Source organism: Peromyscus eremicus, chromosome 10, assembly GCF_949786415.1.
Source record: "Peromyscus eremicus chromosome 10, PerEre_H2_v1, whole genome shotgun sequence".
Lineage (NCBI taxonomy): Eukaryota > Metazoa > Chordata > Mammalia > Rodentia > Cricetidae > Peromyscus > Peromyscus eremicus.
The window spans coordinates 64,898,374-64,920,319 of NC_081426.1; the positions used below are offsets into that span (position 1 = coordinate 64,898,374).

A 21,946-nucleotide genomic window follows, 5' to 3' on the forward strand; every position below is an offset into this window, starting at 1 on the left:
CATGTCATATTACTCTCACACACACACACACACACACACACACACACACCCACACACACACCCTAAAGTTGCAAAAACAGAAGTGGAGAGCAATACAAGACACTTGGTGTCGATCTCTGGTTTTCAGGCACACACGAGGGCACATGCATGTACACACAACACACATACAAACCAAGATTACTGGGGCACTTCATTAGAACTATCACATACTTTCTCAACCCTCCCTCAATTAAATGTGTGTCTACCTATGTGGTTCCTTCCATCCTTTGTCACACGCAGAAACATCATCAGCGTCCTGTATTTTTTTTTAAACTTTCTAAACATACTAACTTTTCACTCTTGAACGGTATTAATATTTTTGAAAACATGCCTCAAAATAGGAAGATAAAAAGCTCCATTTATTAAAATGGTTGTCCCTGCCAGTCTGTCCAAAAGGGCCAATGAGGCGAAGCACCCACCTGAGCAATGAACTGGATGATCTTCACAAATATGTTGAGAGGGGTGTCACGGGGAACCACGCTGCGGGAGCCTTTTGGGAAAAGTGCGGACACTATGCTCATCAGGCGACTGTTGGCAGAAAAGACGACTTAATGACCAAGAGACCATAATAACGCAGCCACACTAGTGGAGAATTCCTCCTGCTCCTTATGCCAAGGGAATTCAGATTCCTCTCCGCAATGCTTTGGTAAAATTCCACTGGTATGATGGTAACTTGTTTCTCTGAGAACTGAGGATAGAGCTGGGAGCCCCGCATACGCTAAGCACATGCTTGTCTCTTAGCCATACCCTACCTGCCAAGGCTTTATTTTAAATGCACTTTAAGACACAGCACTCACCTCTGAGTTACAGTATTGCTCTCACATTTTATTCTAATTACATAAACCCACAACAGTCTATACAAGGACTCCAGCGCGACTCGAGACATTTTAGGGTCTTTATTCTGTTTAAAAACAAAAGAAAACAAGAGTAAACTTATTAAAAACATTGGCAAACATTTAGGAGCACACACATTCTCTGACAGCGACTCAAAGCCCCCACCCTCCCTGCCCCGGCCAGCCTAAAAAGTTTAAATATGTCAATCTGTATTTAGTTGTGCTAAGTATAGACGGCTCAAAAGTGACCATCAATAAAGCACCCAAACCCTTCATTACACTCTAAAATAAGATGAAATATTAGAATCCTATCAACATTTCTGAAAATTTCACAATGATAGACATATCATGGAACTACTTGATTAAATGGTTCGTACCACAATACTGGCACAATCAAAGGACCGCTCATCTTTAATTCGTTTGGACCCCGTATGGGCAGATCAAGTTAGAAACACCAAATAGTATTAGTCAGTTACATTTGTGAAATGATACCAAATATTAGTGAGCACATTTTGGGGAGGGAAGTTAGACCAGAGACCCGGGAGCCTGACTCTGAACCCAAGCCCTGGATGTTCTTCCGTCACTTCTTCTGTGCTGTGATGTCCTTCCTCATCTTTAACTGGAGGGAAGACAGGCCCTACCTCACAGACTCTACCTCACAGGCTCTACCTCACAGGCTCTACCTCACAGGCTCTACCTCACAGGCTCTACCTCACAGTCTCTACCTCACAGACTCTACCTCACAGACTCTACCTCACAGGCTCTACCTCACAGACTCTACCTCACAGGCTCTACCTCACAGGCTCTACCTCACAGACTCTACCTCACAGTCTCTACCTCACAGGCTCTACCTCACAGTCTCTACCTCACAGGCTCTACCTCACAGGCTCTACCTCACAGACTCTACCTCACAGTCTCTACCTCACAGACTCTACCTCACGGCAGAAGGCCGCAGCCTACAGAGCTCCGGGAACAGTGCCTGCCGCACACCAAGTGTTCACGCGGCGTTAGGCGAACTAGTCCTAATTTTTACGTAGAATCAGAACGTTATCTAAATTACCTTCTGATTTACAATGAGAAAATGAATCGTCTCTTCACTCTAGCTGCTGCAAATATAGCAGGAAACACTTTTATATAATCTGTTGATTGACAACTAAAAAAATCTGTATTTTTAAATATTTGTTCCAGAAGACTTCTATGTTGTTAAGCAATTACATATGGCAACTAACAAAGAGACTCTTTGAGACAGAGTCTCACTACATAGCCCTGCCTGGCTGGCCTCAAACTAGCAACGTAGACCAGAGATCTATTTGTCTGTCTTCCAAGTACTAGGATTAAAGGTGTGCAGTACCATGTCCAGCAAGAATTGTTAAAAATATTTCATTTACTTTAGCAGTTCTATTCTGTTTTAAGGTTTAGAATAACAGAATTAGAATAGCTAATACAAATAATTAAAAGCAATGCCAAAAAGATAGAGGATGTTTTGTAATAGACTTATCCACTAGAGATCATAAGAGGTTTTGCATATATCTACATAAAAATCTGATAGACTGAAGAAATGGAAAAATCCAAATACTCTCAATACCAATCCCTTGCTCCACGGCAGGATCCATTGTAATCCCGAACTTCAAATACTCCCCCTGGGGTAGCTTTCTGTTTGCTACTAAAATAATCAAAGTTACAAGTAATTCATGAATACCACTAATCTAATAAACAAATTTTTGTAATAACATCTTCAATAAAACACAACTTTCCTTTCTACCCTTTAAATCTGATATATTAGATTTCACCATATGATGTCAGCAAGAAATTAAGAGAGAGGAAGAGAGACAGCAGAGAGGACAATTCAGTCCTGAAAAGCCTCTGAAGGACTCCATGATGATGGCTACGTAAAAGCGTACATCTGTGGAAACCCACAGAATGTAGAGCACTATATAAATCACAACAGCAAATCATGATGCTTGGAGGAGAGGAAAGAGAGAGGAGGGAGGAAGATAGAAAGGAATTAATTCATTAATTTTGCTGTATTATGCTGGAATATTAAAAATATCCTAAATTGATCTAGGCCTTAAACGAAGATGTATAATTCTCTAGGTAAAATTCTTACAAATCAAATTATTCACACTGTTACATAAAAGTATCAGGACTTTAATACTCTACATAGTTTTGGCACATCAGTCAACTATGATCTCTACAGCAACCACTTTAACGTGTGTATTCCTCTTCCTTCTAAGGTGAACTTAAAAAAAAATTGCTTTGTTAGAAAACCTAAACCAAGAGGATAGCAGTTTAAAAGCCCATCCACTAAAACCATATGGAAAACCCAGGCTATTATCTCCTTAATTTCGTTGGAATATGTTTTTTTTTTTAACATCTTCATTTAGAATAGTTGGGTAAACTAAACTGTTTGTAAACTAAACACGGCCGTAAAACCTGTAAACTGAGTCAGGTCTCCACCGTCACCCCGATCTCTACATCTTCTTGGGGGCTGCAGTAACAGCCGATCTTCGGGAGGGGGCGCCCTCTGCGGGCTGCTCTTCCAGGCACAGTCAAAGCAGGCTGGGGTGCACATACTGGAGACATGCAATGCAGCCAGGGGGCCAAGGGACAGAACAAACGCCGCCGCAGCTTGTAAAGGAAATAAAGCGATACTTCCCTTGGTGACGTCACCACCACTCACCTGCAGGGTTTCTATTTGTTTTCTGATACTGTTGTTAGATGGCATCTAAATAAAGCAACGTGGGACAGCAAACACAAACATGAGATGCCGCACATGCATGTTAGATGAACATAAGCACAAAACAACGACAGCTCCTCACCAAGGTCTCTATTTAGAAGAAATTTGACATTTTCAAGGCAGTGGCCAGAAATGCTAAGAAAAGGAAAACAAAAAAAAACCATCCCAATCTGTGGGTATCCTGGAGCATGCCTATGACACTCTGAGCTGGGAGAAAACTAAAATGTCTCATTACCTAATTTTTCACCCAGTGGCCAACTGGTTAAGTTCAAATGAAAGAAACCACATAGAGATTATTAGGGGCAAATCCCTGTGCTTGCTGTTTCCCTTTGTCTCTAGGTAATTCTTCAGAAACTTTAAAATTGGTATTCATAAACCAACTGAACCTAAACTGATTAAAAATAACGGAATGGAAATTTATTATGTTCTTGTTAAGAGACAAAAATTTTAACATTAACTGTTCACTGGGAATGAGGTGCCATCTTTCACACATGAGCAGCATATGGCGATGGAGCCCATTTATTGTGACCACCAAATTAAAAACTGGGCATGCTAACTTGAAAAAGGCTCTTTGCGTGTGTCTCTGTGCAGGAGACGACCGTTTGCCTGTTGAGGGTGTGTGTGTGTGTGTGTGTGTGTGTGTGTGTGTGTGTGTGTGTGTGTGTGTGTGCCTGAATGTGTGTGTGCACAGGCTTGCGGCTGACTTCTAGAGTCTTCCTCCATCACCTTCCGTATTATCCAACCGACAGGCAGGGTCTCCTGATTGAACTGAAGCTGCTGTTTTGGTCTAGTCTAGGTGGCCAGTTTGTCCTGGGGATCAATCCCGTCTCTACCTTCCAAGAGTTGAATGAGAGGGAAGCTGCAATGCCCACTCGACATCTCTACTGGTGCTGAGAATCCTAACTCGGGATTCTCATGCTGCAATACTTGGGCCTGAGCGCCTCAGCCTGGCACAGTCATTCCTTCTTTTTAAAGCTGTATAGTAGCTCTAAGTGCCTGGAAAATTCACTATACTTATGACGCTGGAGCATAATGCCTCTTAATATCGCAGAACTGCAGCCAAAATGCTTCCTTAAAACCCTTAGCATTCCTTTCAGCATATTCGAGGAGGATACGGCAGACCCGAACGGGCAAGCGTTCTGAAGCTTTGCTGGGATGTAAACCATCTCTGTCAGTACTGGCTACTTACGCACAGGCCACTTATCCTCTCTCTCTGCCTCAGCTACAGTGAAAAATGACAAGATGCAATCTACCTAGCATCCAGGAACTATTAGAAAAATGACCCCTTAGATGACCCCTTAGGAGTGGTGGTAATCAGATGAAAAAATTTTAGGTGGATTTTTTTTTTTTAATCAAGAGATTACTTGAATCACATAATTGATCAGAAAAGGCCTTTGATTTAATTTTCCAGTAAAAATAGAAATAAAATATAACTTATTACGGCACATAACTAGCATGACATTTCTTAGAATGTTTAAAACTCCTCCCACAGCTAAGCACAAGCAGCCACATTACCGGAAGCTTAACGAGCAGGGGCCAAGTCACACAATTTCTGCTGAATAGAGCCTTAATGTAAGTTAAGGGTTAATGGCCAAGCCAACTATAATCCAAATACTCATGCTATGCTAAGTGGCTCTTATTGCCTTTAGCCCGGCAGATTGATGCAGCCATTCACGTAAATGGACAATATGCCAGAAATATTAAACAGGAGGTAAGGGTTCCAAGAAAACATTTTAAATGAAAGCCTCAAGACAAAAAAAAAAAAGAAAAAAAAAAGAAAATAATGGGGGAAGGAGTTAAGGTGCTGTGAAAGTATTGTAAGTATGTTAGGTTGAAACGAAGATACAAAGGAACTTCAACAAAGCAACAGAAAGGTATGAACTGTCATGGAACAGAGCACTCTCCCAGAAACATTAAATGCACATCTTAAAACCCTTTCAGAAGAAATAAAACCGAGACAGAAAATGGCACATTCTCCGTTAGTGCCTACATCCGTGTGAATGATCAAAATAAGGACAGACCAATTACCATGTAAGTAACTGACAGTGTTTCTTCCTGGTTGCGAGACATAAAGACTTTGATCAACTTGATCTAGTCTTGGAGAGTTTGATAAACAAAGAGGGAATCTCAATTCTTGTCTAAGAATCTAAATGAATGTATGTGTAAGAGGAAAAGGAGTCATGAATCTTTTTTTTGAAGACTTACATCTTTCATATACCCTACTATGAAGTCAAAACAGTTTTGAAGACAATATATAAAATCATGAAAAAGATACTAGATCATTCTTGAAGGGTGAAGGAGTCCAGTTGTTCACATGGCCCGAGACCTTCATTTAACCTGTCGGGTCTTGGTTTTACTCTCGTCAAAACACTGGGTTTTCAGTATCCAGTGAAACTCAGACTAAGGACAGAAAGGGAACTATCATGTTGATTACACCTCTCTGTCTTGTCAGCAAATGTTTGAAGAGACTCATCTAACTCTGTAGTCACATGACATGGAGATGAAGCCTAGTCGCTCCTTTACTGTCAGATACTAATTGTGTTCCTAGCCAAAGAGGAAATGAGGATCAGGCGAGCAGAGCATCCTGGGAAGAAGAGCTCTCTCTACGGACTCTCACAGCTGTGTTATCAACACTGAGAAAGAATAAGTGTGGACATGCCAGACGGTGTTAGTAACAAGTACCCCTCCGTTCAAGTCACAACTGTTTCAGGAGCTTACATGCTGGGGATCTGGTACCCCGTGTTCAGATTCGGCTGTGCACAGTTACTGTCAAGTGGCTTTTAGTGACAGTTTACTATCAAGGTTTTTGCATGTTACTCAGGCTTGAGCCAACGTTACCGAACTTTCTTAAAACAGAAGACAAGGTAAGCATGTGGAGGGTTTTGTGAGATTAAATAATAGTTCATTCATAATTCTTGATAATTGTATTTGTAGGTAATTATCACTACATCTAAGATGATGTAATGATCCTTGAGAATACACAGTTCTGCATTAATACAAACGAATCAAGCAAAGGATTTATTAATTTCTATACACGATTTCCCACAGCAGTACAGCCCACAAAAGATTATCACATATATATTATTCAGATGCAGCAAGGGTAATGGAATTTACTGTTCAGAGGATACACAGAGATGGACACAGCAGAGGCAGTGTCCACAGGGCAGAGGTGCAACAGTGTCTTACCTTTAAATGTGACAAACAGTTTTGTAGGAAAATATGCCAGTTATTTAAAAAAAACTGTTTCTGACTGACACACAGAAGACAGGTAATTAGTGGGTACAAAGCCTGTGAGAGACAGGGAAGAGAGAATTAACATCTTCACAGCAGGCTGTGGGACTCATGAATGACGGCTTCATTTATGCTCTTAAAGAAAAAAAAAAAATTAAAGACCTTCTATGCCGCTTCCCCATTTTCAATACAAAACGTCATTTCATAGACAAGAAATGAGAAATGTCCCATTTCATGAAACCAATTACTTAAAGCAGCATCTCCCAAGTTAGGACAAATTCCTTCTTGTCCCCGGAGCGGAGCGTCCCATGCCTTCCCCACTCCCAAGGGTCACACTGGCATTGGAGTTTCAGCTGACTCTGGCCGAGCACATGACGACAGTGGCTTATTTTGCAAACATGGAAAGTGAGAGGCGATAATCACCAACGTCCTCCTGAGACTTGAGGCTTAAAGAATGCCAAAGAACGCAAAGCATTCGGGACAATGTCTGACACAGGTAATAGTCAAGATTATTTCATCTCTAAGGTAGACGGTCAATATTTGACCAATTCTCCACACTTTTCCCTAACTGCAGAAACGTAACGTGAAGTGGCTGGGTTTACTGGGGGAAAAAAATGCCATCAGCTTCTGAATGGAAGTGATGAAATTACATGGTGAATGGTTCTTAAAACACGATGCTTTCGAACACAGGTTTACGGTATAAAATAAAAGAATTTATGGTTTAATATAAAACTATAGTCAACATATGCCATAGTATAAAATTTAAAACACCTGGCAAGACAGGTAAACACTGAGCAGGAAGTCTGAAGAACCCATTAAACACAGAGGCAGTAAAATAAGAAGAGTAGGCCATCTGGTAGGCAGTACCCCAGGTACAGCGTGGCCTGAGGGAATCTTGTAGTGTTACTCAATAAACTCTCTTTCTCTCTCCCCCACCCTCCCTCTTTCTCACAGGGTTTCTCTATTTAGCCCTGGCTATCCTGAAACTTACTATGTAGGCCAGGCTGGCCTCAAAGTCACAGAGACCCTCCTGCCTTGGCCTCACAAGTGCTGGGATTATAGGTGCGTGCTGCTATATGCCTCGCAACTTTTTTTCTCCTTTAATAATAAAAAATAGAAAATCTAAAGTGGAACAGGAGAAAATAAATGTGCAAAGTCTGCCCTGTCCTACGCTCTGGGTATTTTACAATCTCACACTTTACACTTCTCTTCGATCTCTACAGGAATCATAAATCAATTACTACAAAGCACACGAAGGTTTGAAACACTTCTGGGTACCAGTGAATGCTTCTTCCTGGAGCTCAGTTCGAACGTAGTCTGATAGAGCATCTCCACAAAATTTTTCAAACAGGGGACATTGACTTCATTTTTAACAGCCTAGGGAAAGAGTTAGGACAAACAGAGAGAAGCGGTTACTACCCGTAAACTGTACAGCATTATGAGAACTTTCTGCATCGACTGAAGAGAGTTAATGATTCACCGAGATTTACACAGACGTCTTATGTACCAAATGTTATGTTAATAAAGGAAACCTGGTTACCGGCCTTCAGGAACAAGATGAGGAGGAAAATAAGCAGACAGGAGGTGAGACCAGGGCAGGTGCATGGACGACAAGCCATCTGGGCTCCCGGGAGGACTCAGAGGGGCCGTTTGGATGAACTCTATCAGGAAGTGAGCTCTAAGCTAAACCCAGCTCATTCACTGAACAGACCTCCTACTTCACCATCGCAGCCTTGGCTCCTACAGCTTTGCCCCTGGGTGACGGGGCAAGCCACAGCATCTTCCCGGCTGTCCCTAAACAGTCTCGGGACACCCATAAGGGGTGTCTGAGATGCTCCTTCCCCAGACAGAGCACGTCTTTCTTCCTTACGCCCTTAGCGTGTGCTCAGTTGTCCCCAACACGCTCAAGCTGGTACTTACATAATCATACTCTATTTAAGAGTTCAACTCTCCTACCCTTAGCCACTCTTCCCTTCTGGGCACCCACGCAAGTTCTTCACAGTGCCTGCCATAACATGACATCCTACATATGCTACATCCAAGTTTATTCTCTGTTTGCATGCCAGAAATAAGCTGGAGAATCATACGGAACCTTTCCTAGCTTGCCGGAGTCTCTATTTTCTACGAGCAGTAGAGTCCCTGATACATAGGAAACGGTATATAATGAAGGAATAAAGACAGGCAAAGAGAGGAGGGAGGCCATTAGAGAGATAAAGTGTCCCAGGACCAGGCACCGCTTTTACATAGGACTGGCAGGATTATGGCTTGAGGTATGTCCCTACAAAATCCTTATGTAGAGGCTCTACCCCACATACTTAAGACAGTGAATGGATTTGGGGGAAAAGTCATTGTAGATAACAGATGACAACTGACTTGGTTTTTATAAAGACAGACCTGTCTGTTAACAAAGTAAATCAAGTATTTGGGACTAAACACCAGTATGAAAGATGATCAGGTTGACTGGGATCATTTGCAAACCTTCAGTTCATGGCTTTTATTTGTCCCCATTAAAAACAAACAAACAAACAACAACAACAAAAACCTTTCCTGACTTAGCAGTAAGCTAACAGAAAAGGCAGTTTTGAAAGCTGTGCCAAGCGCTGTCATTAATATTCCAATGTCTTAGCTTCCTTTTCAATGACAACAATCTTCTGGCCATCTTTCCCAAGCATGCTTCAGAAGCAGTACATGAGCATGTCAGGCAATTTAGGAGAACACACCGGCTGCCAGACAATGCACAAAAGTGAAAGCCAAGGCAGTTTAATGTCAACATGAAAATAAATGCCCTCCCCAAAGTTTTAAGTAGAGTGAAATCTGAATAAAATGCCATTTACTTCCATATCCAGCCAAGACAAAGGAGACTAGATTTGCTTGATCGACTACAATAACTGGAAAATAATCAAAACCCATGAAATGATGTGCGAAACAATCTACGCTGGTCACCATAACACACTGACCTCCAGGGAGCAGGGAGCCCAGGGGACGAGTGAGGCCCCCATGGGCTCACGGCCTTGCAAGAGTTTTTGGGGAAGAAAAGGAAGTATGGGTTTTATATGACGTGTGGTATAAAGACATGCATATGTATATACTTACAGCAGCTACAGGGATAAGAATCTCCACAAATAAGCCAGCGAGCGCATGTTTTATATCCTTATCTTTTACTTCTAAGAAATACTGAGCGCATTCCTTGAAGGGAAAAAGGAATGTTTAGATGGATGAAGAATCCATAATATCACATTTTCATGAACACTTGTTTCTTTTATCACAAAGCTAAGGTCAAGAGAGCTTGAAGTGAAAACAGAGACACTCCACGCCAAGGATAGTTATCTCACGTGGAATGGCATTAAAAGGACCAAGAACAGCCAGTGTTGGGCTAACTGTGACTACCAGCCCCGAGGATGAGCGTCACCTGCATGAACTGAAATGATGCTTCAAAATCTTCCACAGGATACATCTTCACTCGGAAAAACTTCATCCCCATTATCAAGCTGATGACACTCTGAACCACGTGCGGGCTCTGCTCCTTCTGTCGTAGCTCTTTTAACTCGGTCACGAACTTCTTCCTTACAGCCTGAAACCTGCAACATACGTGGAGACATCACTGGGCCAGAATCCGGAAACACTAACTTCCTGTATGGTCTTTAAGGTAAAAATCAAAGGATATATATCCCGAATGACACCTTTCTCTGCCTTCATCAAAAAGACCAGAAAAACACACAATTGCAGGGTATTGATTATACCTGAAAATTGGTGTCTCATGTGCAGAGACACAGAAGAAAGGCCCTCATCTCCCTAGGTGAAGGCTTGAGAAATGTGAGCACAACCCTGAATTCAAATCAACAATCGTTGTGACTAGCATTTCTTCGCTAGAAGATATCTAAAGCCAAGCACTCTGGTACGTGGAGGGAATCAGAGGCTGGGACGGGAGGACCTCTGAGAGTCTAAGGCCATTCTGGGCTGCATAGCAAGTTCTAGGTCAACCTAGCTTGCAGCCGTGAGACCTGTCTCAAAACAAACCAACCAACCAACAAACAAAACCCCAAATCCATAGGAACAACCAACCAAAGATTGAACTGAAATCACTACAATCAAAGACAGGTTCTAGACAAGATCCAAACACATCACCTTTGTCAACCCCTTGTCCCCCTCCTCAGTGGAAATGCCCCCACCACCACCACCCGACGCTTGGAGTCTCTTGTGTTATGATTCCCTTCACATTTCCCCATGCTCCTCACAGGCATGAGTGGGAATGCTGCAGTACTGCTCTACAGTAGTGTGTTTCTTTCTCTCACAACTAAATGAGTGAGGTGAGCACCACAAATTTCCCAGTCCCTGTCCCTACCACCTAGAGTTAACTTGGCCACATAACTTAGCACTCTCCCACATCTAGCTTGCTATTGTATTAGTTAGAATTTCTGATTGATGTTTCAAAGACTGAGACACATTTTATCTTTAAAAACCCCATGAATTATGATGTAAAGAAAAATCTATCACTGCTTATACCTATGATTTTTATGTCCATTCACCTGAGTTAAAGGAACTGATGTTGGCTAAGTGGAAATGAGACATTAAGGTACTCTTTTGGGAGGCTTGATCAATTAAAATACTCGAACGATGCTCTAAGTCTTATGCCATGAACTATCCAAAGGGCCTCCGGTATAAAGAAAGATTAAAATGTACTAAAGAATATATAGTACTGAATGTTAAAATGCAAATTGGGGGACATTGATTACTATTAAGCTTGCCTTCTTAAGAGTTTACAATGGTTGCTATGTGGTGATTTCGGGGCCAAAGACTCTTCCAAATCCATCCAGGTAAAGGCAAACTGACACTAGTCTCCTAACAAAATGTGTTTCCCAATAGCAACAAAAGCAAACCCAAATGCTTCCAGTTTTTGGAGCAACCCCAGACCCTACAGACACATTACAGTCCATAGGAGACGTCTCAGGAAAGCCCTGTGAATGTACTCCTAAGCACTGGAGTAATCCGGCGTCTTTCCTCTTTCCTTACTTGGTATCTTTCCTAGCTACTGAAAACTATTTCATATTAAAACAAGATGACTGGAACGCCCTTCAGTGCAGGCTAAGGAATAAAAGCACTCACCTGGAAGCAGTAAAATTAATTAGCTCTGCCCACGTCTCTAAATGAACAGTTTTTTAAAAACACTTCTCACAGAATTCTGAAAAATTGGGGTTGAAGCAATGTCCTGACTCTTTTGGACAGCTTCTGGTTTGATTCAGATGAACACGAAAAACAGAGCTAAATGAATGCAAGCTGCGTAGTTGAGAAGAGGTGTAGCTCGGGGGTCTCTACAGAGTTGAGGAAGGAGTGTGGCTCAGGGGGTCTCTACGTAGTTGAGGAATGGCACTGTTCAGGGGTCTCTACATAGCTGAGGAATAGGCATTGCTCAGGGGTCTCTACGTAGTTGAGAAGAGGTGTAGCTCGGGGGTCTCTACGTAGTTGAGGAATGAGTGTGGCTCAGGGGGTCTCTATGTAGTTGAGGAATGGCACTGTTCAGGGGTCTCTATGTAGCTCAGGAATGGGTGTTGCTGATAGTCTCTATGTAGCTCAGGAATGGGTGTTGTTGGCGGTCTCTATGTAGCTCAGGAATGGGTGTTACTGGCGGTCTCTATGTAGCTCAGGAATGGGTGTTGCTCGGGGGTCTCTATGTAGCTCAGGAATGGGTGTTGCTGGCAGTCTCTATATAGCTCAGGAATGGGCTTTACTCAGGGGTCTCTATGGAGCACAGTAAGCAAGGTTGGAACAAATCACTCTAGAAAGCACAGCATGGACAATGGTTTCTGTAGCTTACTTTGACTGGGCAAGAACGCCAATCACCTCTGCGTACAAATCCGCAATGACATGAACGTTCCCAGTGTTGGTTCCTGAGTATCTAAAACAACAACAGAACAAACAGTGTTTTATTAAATGTTTTCTCTTGATACACTTAAAATTCCTTATCAGCAAGTCAGCTGTGGTGGCTCACACTAAGATTCCCAGGACCCAGGAATCGGAGGCAGGAGCATAATAAAACTAACATGAGCAACATAGTGAGTTCCAGGCCAGCCCGGGTTACAGAGTGAAAACCTGTCACCAAAGCAAAGTTAAAAAAACAAAACAAAACAAAAAAAAAACTGAAAGAAAAAGAAGAAAAAACAATAATAAAATTTCTTATCAGAGTTTTGTAATATCTTCATTGAACACATACTTATAGGATAAAAACCACATGAACTTTCTTCTTCTGTATACATTTTAATTTGCCATGAAATTTAGCCTTCTGACTCTAAACAAATCCAATCCACAGGGCTATGAACTATTTTTACAAACTTTTTGCTATAGTCGGGAAAGACTAAAAATAATTAGGAGATAACTGCTTTGAACTCATTATAGGAGTCAAACTTGAGATCCAGGCATGGTAATGCGTGCTTGCCAATCCAGCATCGGGAAGGCCAAGCCAAAAGGATCAAGAGTTCAAGGCCAGTCTAGTCTTACACAGTCACCTTAAGACAGCCAAAACTAGGAGTGACGAGGAGAGATTTCAAACCCGACTTAAACAGCCTGAATCTGGACTACAGGAAAAAAGCGACAACCTGAAGTTGGTTAATCCTTACCCTTCCTTGTGCTTAAAGTGCTTAAAGGCTAGGTTCAGAACCTCGTGAACCAAGGGGTCGGGCACAGGGTGAACGGGAATCTGGAATTGAAAGAAAAACATCGTGTCAGGAAGATGTAAGTAATACAGTAGACTTGTGTGAATAGTCTCGCCATTTCAATACTATCAGTAATCTGTTCCTAAGGCAATACACATTCTTTAAACAATGAAGGAGAATGCACAAGCTACTGTGATTTTACACTTGGCGGGAAAACATTAAGTCTGAGAATAGCAAGTTGGAAAGACAATGTAAGTAAGCAAGGCTTCCTGTACACGTGGGTGGGGTGCGTGGCACTTTCCACCCAGCGCGTCACCAAGTGAAGGGCTCACTGCATGTCACCCACAAGTGGCACTGTGAGGTACAGGTGACAGACGACAGACGTAAAGCTCTCTCTTCTGTGCTGTCTACAGGCAGGTGTGAGTTTCGTTTTCTGGAGGATTTCACCCTGGTCGAGGTGTGAACGCCTTCTGAACCAGGAGGAAGACACCAGTCGTTATTACTGGAGACAGGATGTCAGCACAGAGATGGGGCAGCATAAAGAGGTCCGACTAAGGCGCTGTCAGCTGACGGGTCTTCTCCCATGTGGTCAGTTACCTTCCCATAATGCACTGCCTCTACAAGTCCAAAATCCTTTTCTTTTAAGTTACAAGTTAATACTCTCTGCAAAATGGTAGACAAACTTTTGGGTCTAACCCTTCTTTCCACATTCCTTTCTTTCTTATAAAGGCCTCCTTTTGCAGATATAGTAAGTCCTTTGACCTGTCAGTCTTGTCAACTGATTTTGTAAGTCTCTAGTTATTGAGACTACAACAGAACAAGATACTTGCTCTGTTTTGGAGAAAGATTTATTTATATTCTTTTTAGATATGTGTATGTGGTGGTGGTGGGAGGATGTGCCTGTGAATGTAGAGGCCATGGAAGTCAGCAGTGGTGGGTCCCCTGGAGCTGGAGCCACGGGCAATTGTCAGCTGCCCAAAATGAGTGCGGGGGGGGGGGGGGGGGAAACTCAGGTCCTCTCCAAGAGCAGTAAGAGCTCTAACCACTGAGACATCTTTTCAGCCCACTTTCCCATTTTTCCATAGTAACAATTACATGCCTAAGAAAAGAGTAATAGTTACATTTCACTGGCTGACCTTAGTAACTAGTTATGAGTGAAGAAGTACGTACTAGATGATAATAAACAGTATTATTATTTTAAAACAAAGTTCAAAATAAAAAAAATTACTGAAACTCATATAAAACATTCTTAAAATTAAGAAACTATTATAAAAATTAGCAAGATAGTAAGGAAGGAGGCCAGCAAAGGAATGAACTCGAAATCCAAGTAATTGGGTTTAAATTATAATTGGCAAACTCAGCAGGAGGCTCACATGTAAACAAACATTTAAAACCAACAAACACAGCCAGCCATAAAGACATCAATGCTCACATCCAGCAGAATCATGACTTCTCCAATTCCAGAGACTCGAGGTCCACAGTGAAGAGCAACCACACCACAGAAGCTTCAGATTTCTGTAAAATCTTTGACAATACCTCTATACCAGAATTCTATTACTACGGTGAACTTGGATGATGACATCCACATAACAGCATAGACGGCCCCCCTTCCATTTTCTGTATATTCTAGGACTTCTCAGAACTACAAGGCAATGGGCAGCTGTGGCAGAACTACATACAGCTGACTGGGAAGTGCCAGAAGAAGTGGCTGGAATCACAGGTGAGGGTCCAATGACACTCCCCAATGCCTCCTTCTATGAGGGAATGCCAACAGTCTACTGATCCAATGTCGGTCTCTCTTGCAAACAGTCTCTGCTGCCCCAATGCTCGCAGGCTATGCTAAGTGACACTATTCACTTAGTGTTTACAACCCACACTCTCCAGCCCCGAGAGAATGCGCTTTGGGGCATTACAAAGGGAGAGTCACCCTGTCCACTCACCCTTTCCACCTTTCTCTAAGGTTACCATGATGAAGGGTTGAGTATAGGCTGGAGACACTGGAAGCCAAGTCAAGAGGAAGGGATGGTAAGAAGCCAAACCTCATGGAGGCAGACGGCATGGCTCTGTTATCCCCCCAGACCAATTTTCCTGTATTGGCTCCACAGCATACAGCAGAGCACCCAAGGGAGCAATGAGATCGCTGGAATCACTGCTCTGTCCTGTACACTTCGGTCAGCCAGACCACCAACCCCATTATCTAACCCGAGCAGACACCTGCCATGAGGTGATGTCAAGCCTCGAGCACACGAAACAAGATGAGCTTGAATGAGCAGCGCAACTCCCAGAATTCAACTCACCACTCATAATGTTCATCATGAAGGTCAGGCCTAGATGTCTGTAACCCCAAAATAATGTGATTCTACCTTCTGAGTGACTTGATTTGTGGGAAGGGGTACTTCATGTGGTAAACTGTGCTCTGGTTTACCCACACTGATTTCCTCACAGTGATGTCTGGTGTGAAACGCAAGGTGCCTTAAACCTACGACTTCTTCCAAACACTCTGTACTTGCTCTAGAAGCTCCTGAGTTCTACCCACCTCAGCCAGGACAGCACTTGGCTGCTCAGAGTGCACTATTAAGACCACCACAATCAACATTTTAAACATGCTCACTGCAGCAGGGTCTCACAGTTTTGTAGACATCATTCATTTCACTTACAAATTTCACTTACAAGGCTTACAAGGTAGGTATTTACCTTCTGTTTTATACATGACAGGGATGAACTTCTGGGAGTTGGCTTTTCTCTAGAATACTCTATGTCCCTAGTTTCTAAAATAAATAAACACACACACACACACACACACACACACACACACACACACACACACACACTTAAACAATGAAGCAAATGAGGACAGAATACCTGGTCTACTCTGACTTATAGCCAGAAAAGAAAGATGGCTACAGGAAGAATAAAGACTTCACTAAAATTGACGGTAGGAGACTGGAACACTAGGACTTTCCTTTCAGAATTGAACATGGTCACAACCATCTCTAACACCTTATTCAGGAGTGCAAACAACTTAAGCTGAATGGTCAAACCAGAGAGCAGAGTCTATCAGCTCAGACAGAAAGAACTCTCCTTTTATGGGGTAATAGTCTCAAGTTTTTCACGTCTAACAGTTGCTGTGGCATTAGCAGCAGTTTTTGCTCTACTCGAACATTCCAGAAGGGCAGACGCAGTGCGCACCACACAATACCCACAAGTTTATTCCAGTGGCCACCTCACAAAATTTTATCTTATCACAAAATCCCACCGAGACAGGAATGGTGGTGAGTCACTGGGGCTCACTCCTGAGGAAGGTGACCATGTTCATTCCTCACAGTGACATACAGTGCGGATCACAGCAGAAGGAGAGCAAACCCATGCTCCCTTCCCCAGCGTGACAAGCCACATGCCTTGGGCCTTCCACAGGGCTGGCCACTGGCATATTATGGGCTGCTGTGTATCTGAAAGTGCTCAGCATCCAGCCACAGATGAAAACCCTCCACAGCAGGGTTTCTCACCCTGCTCACTGCCTCAAAGTCTCAATGAACAACTAAAACTCAATATAAAATGCAAAGCATCCCAAAGCCCCTGGTTACAACATTAAAGCCCACAGCTGGCTTTAGCCACACACAGTTCTTCTGAAAGTATGTGTCCATGGAGCTTGGATGTGAAAGTTGGGCTGTCTCTACATTACTTTTAATTATTATTATTGTGTGGTGCATGCGTTTGGCGTATGTGTGTGGGTGAGTGCATCTGTCCACATGTGAGTGCGGGGCCTGAGGCTGAGATAGCCTCCTCAGTCACTACTCCTCCAACACACTTGTTGAGACAGGTCCTTCACTGACTTGGCTGCATCAATTCTCCTAGACTACAGGCCAATGAGCTCCAAGGAGTCTCCTGTCTCATACCCCCAGTAAGGGGGTTATAGGCTATACTCAGTGTTTAGATGAATGCTGGGGATCTGAACTCAGGTCCTCATGGTTACATAGCGGTCCCTTTGCCCACTGAGCCATCTGCCCAGTCCCTCTTCTCACTTTTTTTTAAAATATTTTTTTAAATCTTCAGTTAGTTTTGTTCTCATGGTGAAACACTACTATTTCATTTCATTTTTAAACTAACTTAATTTTTTGTACCAACTTGTTATAATTAAAACATTAATTGGAAAAGACGCTGGGCATTTTGATCTAATTTCAAAGCACTGGTTTTACTAAAAATAGTAACTTTTTATTATTAAAAGGCGAACTTGCAAATTTAAAAACAAAAGAACTACAGAACTGTCGTCACCACGTCATCACAACCAAGAGCTTTTCTGTCACATGGAGACAGCGGAGAACACTGCCTGGGAATCTCCCATCAACCAAGTTCTACTGAATTCAGTTCTCACGATGCAACAAAAGTATACTATGGCAAGCCTTTTCCACAGAGGACAAAAGGCTAGTGGCAAACAACTTAGCCTGAGTTCCTCAGCCAACAAGACAGACAGCTGGGATATTAGTATGTGCCCTGGCCACCTCCCAACAATGACAATGATCAGCTGGCACAAAGATTACAGAATCCTTCACGCGTGGGGTAGAGTTCAAAACATGGGTAGTAGTGAATATATAACTGTTCTTCAGGGACAGGTAACTTATACTATAAGGTCGAAGACTAAGTCATGGGACTAGTTACTACTCCTCAACACTGAGCCCGGTGAACTGATACTCCAGTACCCCAAGTACATCTGGGGTTCCATCACGACAGAAGCAAAGTCCAGCATGGATCTACTGTGCAGAAAGCAAAGCTCTAGGAAATTCAAGATATAGTAAAGTCAATTACTCTGGGCTCTATGAGGCTCTCTGTCACTTTGACACAAGGAAATGAGAAACTTCTATTGATTTTTATTTCATTTTCTATAGTTTAGGGAAACTAATTTAAAAAAAAACAAAAACAAAACCACCTCTGCCTCTTTGTGGGGAAGAGTCCCTACAAAGCGTTTCGGAAGTAGTGCCCCTATGCCCTCGGCGACTCGCTTGTCTCTGACTGGGTACATCTGAACTCTGGCAGGAGGTGGCGGTAAAGGATGAGGGAAGGTCGCTGCCGAGAGAAACCATGTGGCATCAGAACCGGAGTCATTATCAGAGGCAGCACATTGCTGTCCTCCACCCCAGTCGCTGTGAGCCGTGAGTCAGCAGGGCCTTGGGCAGTGATCTTGGAAAAACGAGCCGACCAGGAAAACTTCTCAAAGGCCCGTGTTCCTTGGTGCTGCGGTGGTCCTGTGTTAGAAGAGCTGTGTGGATTGTAAAGGCTGAGGCAGGAGGCTTGCCACTCTGAGAAAAGGGAGGGAGAGGAAAGAATGAGGGTACCCCTCAAGGTACACCAAGGTTGCTTGTGGGCCGAAACTCTGAAGCCAGTGCAAGTACCAGGTGACTTTTTGATTGGAAAAACAAAACAAAACAACAACAACAAAACCGGAGAGTCGCAGGAGACACCAAGGAGAAAAACTACAGTGAGGCAGGATCATGGAGATCAGTGTCTGGTGGGGAGGCTGCAATTTCTCAGCCTGCAAGAAGGAAACCCAGTATACGTCACTGAGAGAAGAGTGTCTGGCCACTGCCCTACCACTCATCTAAGCTTGGGGTTGTGCCACAGGAGCAGTACAGGAGTAGGAACAGTGCACACACATGGCAAGCCCACAGGTCAGCACAGAAGTGATGCCAGCTGCCAGCCACAGGGGCAGCACAGTCAAGTTCACCAGACCCTTTCTCCCCGAAGCTCTCCTGCCCCGGATACTTCGGCTATAGCATCTTGGCCTCCTGGCCACACTCAGAGATCAGAGAAACCAAATCTGGCCCATGAGCACAGTCACACAGAAGAGATCTGATTCCCAGGCCTACTAAAACAACAACAATATCAAAAACAACAACCTCATCAAAAACAAACATACAAAACACTTTATAGAATGTATACTTTGACTAAATGTATAAGGTGACTTTGACTTTTGATGAACTCATTTATCTCTTTTATGTATTTTTACGCTTTTTTATTTTGAGATTTCAGGCTCTCAAATAACTGCCTGTTCACATACAATGTAAAACGAAACACAATACATAAATAATCCTATAATCCAAGTATATATTATGTTAACTAAATCAAAGTAGACTGTAAATAACTTTTAGATGTGGCATTTGCTATTCTTTTACATCCCATCAGAAGTAACAAAAAAATAAAACTCCTATCCAAACACATCATAAGCAAAATGTGTTCTTTTTTAAATTTTCTTCTCAAACCACAGTCCAAAGCTAGAAATACATGGCTGATCCTTTAATAACATATAATGTCTTAAAGAGTACAAACCAAGACAACCTTCAAATGCATACAAGTATATCTGTATGCACACCTTTATTAAATTTCAACAAATGGCATGTCTGGCATTATTTATATCTTTACTTTCAACTCATGAAAATTAAGTGGGAGAAAAAAGGAATTAAGTAATAAAATGAGGGGCAGACAGTATTAACAGCTAAAAGTCCCCATTTAACACAAATTCTATTCAGCTTATTCTTGCAAATATGATTCTGCTTCTTGGATGGCATGTGAAGGTAAAAAGAACAGGGACAGACGGGTACAGAGCAAGCAAGCCCCAGGCAATGGAAAGACACGTAATTAAGTTAAATCATCTGGTTACTGCGTGGGCCAGAAACTGAGATAACATCCTGAATGGAGAACGTGAAACATGAAGGCGCAGGAGACAGTGGGAGATTCAGGCTTTTGAGATACAAAGGCACCTACTTACCTGCTTTAGAACTTCAACCAAGACTAAACAAAAAATGAAGTCTACAGCTAAGTCCCGCCGTTCCAGAAGATAGTCTCTCTCACGATGCTGCTCATCTCTGAAACAAGAACCCAGGACAAGAACTGCATTGAGATAGACTCCAGGTTCCAAAATGGCTACAGCACAGTGGTTGGTTCGAACTGTTTACTGCATTCCTCTTTAGCTCCAGTGAGTGTGTGCAGGGTGGGCAGTATCCAATACCAACTGGGATGGGGACTTGGCTTCAAACACCCACTGCATGTATGGCATGTTCTGTCATTTTCAGATATTTATACATGTACTTCACTGTTCTATCTACTAGAAATAAGCTTCATAGAAGAATTGGCATGAGGAAAAAAAATACTTCAATTTTCATCTAGAAAACCTTGGTAGGACTTCATACTTCATTGGTAGCTTTTTTTTTTCTTTTTGTTTGTTTGTTATGAACTAAGCAAAAGCGCTAACTTTTTTAGGTAGAGACACAAGGTGGGGTAACTTTCTCACACATCTAAGGTGAAACTTCACCCGGGATGCATACCAAAGCATAGTGCTAAGCCGCCAGAAATCGCCTGAATGCAGATATTCTACGTAACCCAAGGTCCCTTGGGGAATTTGCAGGCAGAAGACAATTCTTTCGGGTCCTAATTCTTTCGTTCTTACTGTATTGTAATGCTTCCCCTGGCAAATATACAAGCTGGGCCTTCTCTGAGTTAGCAACCCACCTTATCTCCCACCGTCCTTACAAGCTCCACAACTAAATTCTGGGATGGCTCTCCTGAGATTTCTTTCTGTCTGACTATCCCGGGGATGGATACCCCCAGCCTACATCTGATACAATAGATTATTGAAGCTTAAGCATGACTTGCCTTCATGCTTACCACACTACCACACATGGTCATAAATACTCAACCTACACCGTTTCTGACTAAAGTAATCCATGCTCAGTTGCCAAATGACACAAACTCAGCTTGATAACACCACCGCTCCCTCTGCTGCAAGCGTCTCAAGGCCAGGTAAAACGGAGTGAAATAAGCCACTTACCCCTTCGATTTCGTGCTAGACCTAGGCCTGTACTCGTAAGATTCATCTTCGGTTCCGTTCTGGCGTCTGTACCAGTCAAACAAGGTTCGGAGTAAGGAAGGGAGACAGTGCTCGGCTACGGAGCTCATGGAGCTTATCAACTGAAACGTAAGATAGAGCCAAATATCGTAACAGAAAACAGCAGCGGGCAGCAACCGCCCAACTCTATGAGCCTTCCCCTGGAAGTGCATGGGAACGGTCACTCAAAGGAAGTAAAACGCATCGCAGAGCTAAAAGATGAGCCAAGGCTTTAGCCATGTAATGAAATAAAACCAGCTTAAGTTTTAGCCACAATCAAACTTTATCCCAAACCATTTAGTTTAGCTCAGTAGCTTGTGATCTTCCGGCACCCACATGCCACATATGTGTGTAAAATCGAGTCTGTCTGCTACACCCTTGGTTACACTCAGGGATATATCTGGAGAGCAGTGAGGTACACCGGTGAACCACTGTTTCCTTTCCACATCTTACCCACCCCTTCTTCAAAGCATTTCCGCTCTTGCTCCACCAGCTTGTCAATGCTTATATGAACCATGCTCCAAAATGTTACAGTTTCTGACTGGTAAGATTTGAAGACAAAGAAGACTCCATTGCATAAGGA

At 42.8% G+C, this 21,946-nt stretch overlaps 1 protein-coding gene across 6 annotated transcripts in view; it reads right to left on the reverse strand.

Moving 5' to 3' along the window:
• The window catches only part of Fryl (FRY like transcription coactivator), a 246,331-nt gene that overhangs the window by 91,453 nt on the left and 132,932 nt on the right, over positions 1-21,946 (reverse strand). For 3 of the 6 annotated variants that reach the window (XM_059275974.1, XM_059275975.1, XM_059275973.1), the window contains exons 6-16: positions 21,307-21,446; positions 20,248-20,344; positions 13,452-13,531; positions 12,653-12,733; positions 10,250-10,418; positions 9,934-10,026; positions 8,119-8,217; positions 6,796-6,897; positions 3,553-3,597; positions 837-940; positions 459-567 (exon numbers count right to left, since the gene is read on the reverse strand). In XM_059275974.1, coding sequence (XP_059131957.1) covers positions 459-567; positions 837-940; positions 3,553-3,597; positions 6,796-6,897; positions 8,119-8,217; positions 9,934-10,026; positions 10,250-10,418; positions 12,653-12,733; positions 13,452-13,531; positions 20,248-20,344; positions 21,307-21,446 — 1,119 coding nt within the window. The remainder of the gene's footprint in view (positions 1-458; positions 568-836; positions 941-3,552; positions 3,598-6,795; positions 6,898-8,118; positions 8,218-9,933; positions 10,027-10,249; positions 10,419-12,652; positions 12,734-13,451; positions 13,532-20,247; positions 20,345-21,306; positions 21,447-21,946) is intronic. The other 3 variants (XM_059275978.1, XM_059275977.1, XM_059275976.1) reach the window with 1 other exon arrangement.